Source organism: Antechinus flavipes, chromosome 1 (assembly GCF_016432865.1).
Source record: "Antechinus flavipes isolate AdamAnt ecotype Samford, QLD, Australia chromosome 1, AdamAnt_v2, whole genome shotgun sequence".
In the NCBI taxonomy this organism is placed as follows: Eukaryota; Metazoa; Chordata; class Mammalia; order Dasyuromorphia; family Dasyuridae; genus Antechinus; species Antechinus flavipes.
The window spans coordinates 134,889,455-134,897,509 of NC_067398.1; the positions used below are offsets into that span (position 1 = coordinate 134,889,455).

Below are 8,055 nucleotides of genomic sequence, written 5' to 3' on the forward strand. Positions count from 1 at the left end.
TCTCTCCTCCCCCACTTTTCTCTCGCTACTGCTGTCAGCTTTTTTTCATTTTAATCTCTAGGTTCTCTAGACAGTCTTAGATAGTTTATCTTATATTTAGTCTTGCTTATCTGCTTGTTTCATGTGCTTTGAGCTCCCTTAATTCTCTATGTTCTTTGTTCTACATATACCCCTTTCTGTTCAATTTTTCTAATTAGTTTTTCCTTTTGACCTCTTCTTCCCTGTCCATTCATTGATTCATATCTGGTCATAGCCTCCTCCCAAATTTGTATTTCTTCCTTTCCTAATTATTCCCTCTATGTGCTGAGAAATTCAAGAAGGTACAGTGTAGAATAAAAGAAGATAATAGAAAAGGATTGTCAGACCTTCAAAGACCTGTGATCATGTCCATGGGTGATTCCTAAGCAAAGCTTAAAATAATATGTCCATCTTTTCTTTTTTTTTTTTTTTTTTTTTTTTTTAAGTTTTTTTATTTAATAATTACATTATATTGACACTCATTTCTGTTCCGATTTTTTTCCCCTCCCTCCCTCCACTCCCTCCCCTAGATGGCAAGCAGTCCTTTATATGTTGGATATGTTGCAGTATATCCTAGATACAATATATGTTTGCAGAACCGAACAGTTCTCTTGTTGCGTAGGGAGAATTGGATTCAGAAGGTATAAATAATCCGGGAAGAAAAACAAAAATGCAGATAGTTCACATTCGTTTCCCAGTGTTCTTTCTTTGGGTGTAGCTGCTTTTGTCCGTCATTTATCAATTGAAACTCAGGTCTCTTTGTCAAAGAAATCCACTTCCATCAAAATATGTCCTCATACAATATCGTTGTCGAAGTGTGTTGGAATCCTTACTAACTGCTAAGTAATTAGAGTTGATCTAATCTTACAAGAAGTTGTTTTGGCCAGAACCTGAAACAAGGTACTAAGTAGAACTAATCAAGACAAGGCTTGTGTTCCCACCTTTACTCATTGAGGCGCATGAACTAATGGACAATGGAATCCTATTGGACTGTTTCTAGGACTTATGGACATGTGTAAATTTTCAGATTGATTCTTGTTATTTGTTACATTACTACTAGCCTGTGTTATATTGCTATGTGCTCATGTAAATTATGTATAATGCCTCCTCTTGAGATATAATTTACCTCATTTTAACTCTATTTTCTTCATCTTTCAATAGAATCTGTTAGAGTTCAAATGTTGGAGTTTGTTCTCAGAGGACAGCCGGTTTAGAGCCCTTCGGATGTCTCCAAAGCCAAAGGTTCTGTCCTTCAGCCTCTGCCTCTGCCTTCTGCCAAAACAACTTCTTGTAAGATTAGATCAACTCTAATTACTTAGCAGTTAGTAAGGATTCTTGCCCACGCACATCTGTCCAGGGCCCACAGTGAAAGCAGCACGTCTGGGGCGGCTCCTCCCGGGTCACTGGATCGCCTCTACGTAATTCGCTGGGTACAAGCCGACCTGCCCGTTGTCCAAGCGTCCTTTGCACCAGCCTTGTTCGTCTTCATCCTCGATTTTGGTCAGCTCGTCTCCGGCCTTAAAACTGAGCTCATCGTGTTCCTGGCCTTCGTAGTCGTAGAGGGCTCGCACCCGCACCTCGGTCGCAGAGCTGGCGTCTTCATCAAAGGGGTTGGAGTCCCCGTTCGCATCGGTGGAGGAGAAGGGATTATTGGCCTCCTCGTCGGACCACTCGGCTGGGTAACTCTGAGTTTTCTCGTAGCTGCTGACGTTTTTCCGCTTAACGTCCTCCTTCTCACTGACAGTACTTTCTGTGTCGTCTTCATCCTCAAAGGGGTTGTAACTTGACTGGGACTGCACTGACTGTATTGTGTCACTCTGGACACTAAGGTTACTGCTGTGCTTGTTGGACAGGGCCTGGTCGCCTGTCTGGTTAATGCCCGTCAGGGTCACGCCATCTGAGGCCTTCTTCTTTTCTCGCCTACTCAGCGTTCGGTTCAGATCCGCAGACCATTCCTCAAACTGCGGCCAGTTCATGGACATCCCGGGGCCGTGGTTGGCGCGGAACCACCGCAGGTCCTCCACCGCGTCCGCCGCTTGGATGCTCTGCTCCAGCTCTCTGTAGATGCTCTTGTAGCTGGGAATGTTAGACAGGTCGAGATGCTTCTGAACCTCCAGCAACACCTCCCGGAAGAAACGCAGGCGTTTTTCCTCAAACTGCTGGCACTGTTCAAACACTTGCTCCATGTTCTCCATGTACTGGGGGGTCCCTTGGTCCAGCTCCTTCAGGGATTTCTCATATTTCTCCTTGGTCTTCAGCACGTCTTGCTTGCACTTCTCTACTTTGTCCTGGAGTTTCTTGAGCTGCTCTAGGTTGAGGGCAGGATCCGCTTTGCTGTTGTTCTCCCGGGACATGGCCAGCTTCTCCTCCTTACAGGCGGCGTGGTATGCTTTCTTGGACGCCTCTACCTCCTTGAGCTTCTTCGCCCAGGGCTTTTGGGCCTTCCTGAATCCATCCTCTGCCTCTCGGGTCTCCTTGAATCCTCCCATCATCTGCTTATGAAACGCCTCCTTCTGCCAATTCTTGATCTTCTCAAAATCCTCATTCATCAGGGAGCTCTTCACTTCGAGATGCAGCTCGCTCACCTTCTCCGCTTCCGACATCACGGCGTTCCAGGCCTTTTCGACGGTCCCATACTGTGGACCCTTTTCCACGAGCTGCTTCCATCGCTTAGCCCACTCGGTGAGCTGCTGTGCATAAGCCTTCTCGATGCGCGCCCCCTCGTGGATACAGTTCATGAGGTCATTCAATGAGTAAAGGTGGGAACACAAGCCTTGTCTTGATTAGTTCTACTTAGTACCTTGTTTCAGGTTCTGGCCAAAACAACTTCTTGTAAGATTAGATCAACTCTAATTACTTAGCAGTTAGTAAGGATTCCAACAGAAGTGTATAATGATCTCCTGGTTCTGCTCATTTCACTTAGCATCAGTTCATGAAGGTCTCTCCAAGCCTCTCTGTATTCATCCTGCTGGTCATTTCTTACAGAACAATAATATTCCATAACATTCATATACCACAATTTACCCAGCCATTCTCCAATTGATGGGCATCCATTCATTTTCCAGTTTCTAGCCACTACAAACAGGGCTGCTACAAACATTTTGGCACATACAGGTCCCTTTCCCTTCTTTAGTATTTCTTTGGGATATAAGCCCAATAGAAACACTGCTGGATCAAAGGATATGCACATTTTGATAATTTTTTGGGCATAATTCCAGATTGCTCTCCAGAATGGTTGGATTCGTTCACAACTCCACCAACAATGCATTAGTGTCCCAGTTTTCCCGCATCCCCTCCAACATTCATCATTATTTTTTCCTGTTATCTTAGCCAATCTGACAGGTGTGTAGTGGTATCTCAGAGTTGTCTTAATTTGCATTTCTCTGATCAATAATGATTTGGAACACTCTTTCATATGAGTGGTAATAGTTTCAATCTCATCCTCTGAAAATTGTCTGTTCATATCCTTTGACCATTTATCAATTGGAGAATGGCTTGATTTCTTATAAATTTGAGTCAGTTCTCTATATATTTTGGAAATGAGGCCTTTATCAGAACCTTTAACTGTGAAAATGTTTTCCCAGTTTGTTGCTTCCCTTCTAATCTTGTTTGCATTAGTTTTATTTGTACAAAGGCTTTTTAATTTGATGTAATCGAAATTTTCTATTCTGTGATCAGTAATGGTCTCTAGTTCATCTTTGGTCACAAATTTCTTTCTCCTCCACAAGTCTGAGAGATAAACTATTCTATGTTCCTCTAATTTATTTATAGTCTCGTTCTTTATGCCTAGGTCATAGACCCATTTTGATCTTATCTTGGTATATGGTGTTAAGTGTGGGTCCATGCCTAATTTCTGCCATAGTAATTTCCAATTATCCCAGCAGTTTTTATCAAATATTGAATTCTTTTCCCAGAAGTTAGGGGCTTTGGGTTTGTCAAACACTAGATTGCTATAATTGACTATTCTGTCTTGTGAGCCTAGCCTTTTCCACTGATCCACTAATCTATTTCTTAGCCAATACCAAATGGTTTTGGTGACTGCTGCTTTATAATATAATTTTAGATCAGGTACAGCTAGGCCACCTTCATTTGATTTTTTTTTCATTAATTCCCTTGAGATTCTCGACTTTTTATTGTTCCATATGAATTTTGTTGTTATTTTTTCTAGATCAATAAAATATTTTCTTGGAAGTCTGATTGGTATAGCACTAAATAAATAGATTAGTTTAGGGAGTATTGTCATCTTTATTATGTTCGCTCGGCCAATCCAAGAGCACTTAATATTTTTCCAATTATTTAAGTCTGACTTTATTTGTGTGGAGACTTTTTTATAATTTTGCTCATATAATTCTTGACTTTCCTTTGGTAGATAGATTCCCAAATATTTTATGGTATCAACAGTTATTCTGAATGGAATTTCTCTTTGTATCTCTTGCTGTTGGGTTTTGTTGGTGATGTATAAAAATGCTGAGGATTTATGGGGATTTATTTTGTAGCCAGCTACTTTGCTAAAATTATGAATTATTTCCAATAGCTTTTTAGTAGAATCTCTGGGGTTCTCTAGGTATACCATCATATCATCTGCAAAGAGTGATAGTTTGGTTTCCTCATTGCCTACTCTAATTCCTTTTATATCTTTCTCGACTCTTATTGCCGAGGCTAGTGTTTCTAATACGATATTAAATAATAATGGTGATAGTGGGCAACCTTGCTTCACTCCAGATCTTACTGGGAAAGGTTCCAGTTTTTCCCCATTGCATATGATGCTTACTGATGGTTTTAAATATATGCTCCTGACTATTTTAAGGAAAAGTCCATTTATTCCTATGCTCTCAAGTGTTTTTATTAGGAATGGATGTTGGATTTTATCAAATGCTTTTTCTGCATCTATTGAGATGATCATGTGGTTTTTGTTTGTTTGGTTATTGATATAGTCAATTATGCTAATAGTTTTCCTAATATTGAACCAGCCCTGCATTCCTGGTATAAATCCTACTTGGTCATAGTGTATTATCCTGGTGACAATTTTCTGTAATCTTTTTGCTAATATTTTATTTAAGATTTTAGCATCAATATTCATTAGGGAGATTGGTCTATAATTTTCTTTCTCTGTTTTCAGCCTACCTGGTTTAGGTATCAGTACCATATCTGTGTCATAAAAGGAGTTTGGTAGGACTCCTTCAATCCCTATTTTTTCAAATAGTTTATATAACATTGGAGTTAATTGTTCTTTAAATGTTTGGTAGAATTCACATGTAAATCCATCTGGTCCTGGGGATTTTTTCTTAGGGAGTTGATTGATAGTTTGTTCTATTTCTTTTTCTGAGATGGGACTGTTTAGGATATTTACTTCTTCCTCTGTTAGTTTGGGCAAGCTGTATTTTTGGAGATATTTTTCTATTTCATTTAAGTTGTCGAATTTATTGGCATAAAGTTGGGCAAAGTAACTCCTAATTATTGCTCTAATTTCCTCTTCGTTAGTGGTGAGTTCTCCCTTTTCATTTTTAAGACTAACAATTTGATTTTCCTCTTTCCTTTTTTTAATCAGATTTACTAAGGGTTTGTCTATTTTGTTGGTTTTTTCATAGAACCAACTCTTAGTTTTATTAATCAATTCAATAGTTTTTTTACTTTCAATTTTATTGATCTCACCTTTTACTTTTAGAATTTCAAGTTTAGTGTTTGACTGGGGGTTTTTAATTTGTTCCTTTTCTAGCATTTTTAATTGCAAACCCAATTCATTGACCTTCTCTTTCTCTATTTTATACAAATAGGCCTCTAGAGATATGAAATTTCCCCTTATTACCGCTTTGGCTGCATCCCATACATTTTGGTATGATGTCTCATTATTATCGTTTTCTTGGGTGAAGTTATTAATTATGTCTATGATTTGCTGTTTTACCCAATCATTCTTTAGTATGAGATTATTTAGTTTCCAATTATTTTTTGGTCTACTTCCCCCTGCTTTTTTGTTGAATGTAATTTTCATTGCATCGTGGTCTGAAAAGGATGCATTTACTATTTCTGCCTTACTACATTTGAGTTTGAGGTTTTTATGTCCTAATATATGGTCAATTTTTGTATAGGTTCCATGAACTGCTGAAAAGAAAGTGTATTCCTTTCTGTCTCCATTACATTTTCTCCAGAGATCTATCATATCTAGCTTTTCTAGTATTCTGTTTACCTCTTTAACTTCTTTCTTATTTATTTTCTGGTTTGATTTATCTAATTCTGAGAGTGCAAGGTTAAGATCTCCCACTATTATAGTTTTACTGTCTATTTCTTCTTGCAGCTCTCTTAGTTTCTCTTTTAAGAATTTAGATGCTACCCCACTTGGTGCATATATGTTTAATATAGATAGTGCTTCATTATCCATGCTACCCTTTAGCAAGATATAGTGTCCTTCCTTATCTCTTTTAATTAGGTCAATTTTTGCTTTAGCTTGATCTGAGATCAGGATGGCTACCCCTGCTTTTTTGACTTCACCTGAAGCATAGTAGATTTTGCTCCAACCTTTTACCTTTAACCTGCATGTATCTCCCCGCTTCAGGTGTGTTTCCTGTAAACAACATATAGTAGGATTCTGGCTTTTAATCCATTCTGCTAACCGCTTCCTCTTTATGGGGGAGTTTACCCCGTTCACATTTATGGTTAGAATGACCAATTCTGTATTACTTGCCATCTTGTTAACCCCGGTTTATGCTTTCCTCCCTTCTTTCCCCTTTCCCCCCCTTCCAAGTATTAAGCTTGTGAGCACCCCTTGTTTCTCACAGCCCTCCCTTTTTAGTGTCCCTCCCCCCGCCTTAGAGTTCCTCCCCCTATCTTACCCCTTTCCCTCCCAGTTCCCGTATTCCCTTCCGCTTAGCTTATTCCTTCCCTTTCCACTTTTCCCTTCTCACTTTTCAATGAGATGGGAGAAGTTTCACCATAGATTGAATATGTCTTAAGATTTTTCACTTAAAGCCAATTCTGAAGGCAGTAAGATACCCACTATATTCATCCCCCTCCATTCTTTCTCTCAGATATAATAGGTTTCCTATGCCTCTTCATGAGATGTACTACCCCCACTTTACCCTTTTTCTGGTACAATGTCCTTTCCACATCAATTTCTAGAACAAGGTATACATGTATTCTTTATGCATCTATATAGTCAAAATATAGTTCCCAAGATTAATCTTTACCTTTTTAGATTTCTCTTGAGTTCTATATTTGTAGATCAAACTTTTTGTTAAGTTCTGGTTTTTTCATCAGAAATGGATGAAATTCGCTTACTTCGTTGAATGTCCATCTTCTTCCCTGGAAAAAGATGCTCATTCTCGCTGGGTAAGTTATTTTTGGTTGCATACCAAGTTCCTTAGCCTTTCGGAATATCATATTCCAGGCCCTTCGATCTTTTAATGTGGATGCTGCCAGATCCTGGGTGATCCTTATTGTGGCTCCTTGATACTTGAATTGGGTTTTTCTAGCCGCTTGCAATATTTTTTCTTTCATCTGAGGGTTCTGGCATTTGGCCACTATATTCCTTGGTGTTTTGATTTTAGGATCCCTTTCAGTGGGTGATCGATGAATCCTTTCAATGTTTATTTTTTCCTCTGTTCCTATGACTTCTGGGCAGTTCTCTTTGATAATTTCCTGGAAGACAGTGTTGAGGCTCTTTTTTTCATCATGTTTTTCTGGGAGTCCAATGATTCTCAGATTGTCTCTCCTGGATCTGTTTTCCAGGTCTGTTGTCTTCCCCAGAAGGTATTTCACATTTTTCTCCATTGTTTGATTTTTTTGGATTTGCTTGACTGATTCTTCTTGTCTCCTCGAGTCATTCAATTCCACTTGTTCAATTCTGATTTTCAGTGAAGTATTCTCTTCACTCACTTTTTTAAAATCTTTCTCTAATTGTCCAATTGAGTTCTTTTGTTCTGTGGAATTTTTTTCCATTTCGCCAATTTTGTTTTCCAGTTCACTAATCCTATTTTTCAAGGATTTTACTTCTTTATCCACTCTCTCTTTAACTGACTTCTCCAGGCTCTTTTGCCAAGCCTC

At 39.0% G+C, this 8,055-nt stretch overlaps 1 protein-coding gene across 1 annotated transcript; it reads right to left on the minus strand.

Annotated features, from left to right (window-relative positions):
• Positions 1–1,360: 1,360 nt before the first annotated feature.
• On the minus strand, positions 1,361–2,759 carry LOC127557233 (protein kinase C and casein kinase substrate in neurons protein 2-like). Its single transcript, XM_051990630.1, has one exon. The coding sequence runs from the start codon at positions 2,754–2,756 to the stop codon at positions 1,419–1,421; it is 1,338 nt and encodes a 445-aa protein (XP_051846590.1). The 5' UTR covers positions 2,757–2,759; the 3' UTR covers positions 1,361–1,418.
• Positions 2,760–8,055: the final 5,296 nt, after the last annotated feature.

Bases quoted from the DNA above. Each gene is read 5' to 3' on its own strand.
- LOC127557233 (XM_051990630.1), bottom strand. From the start codon at position 2,756: ATGAACTGTATCCACGAGGGGGCGCGCATCGAGAAGGCTTATGCACAG.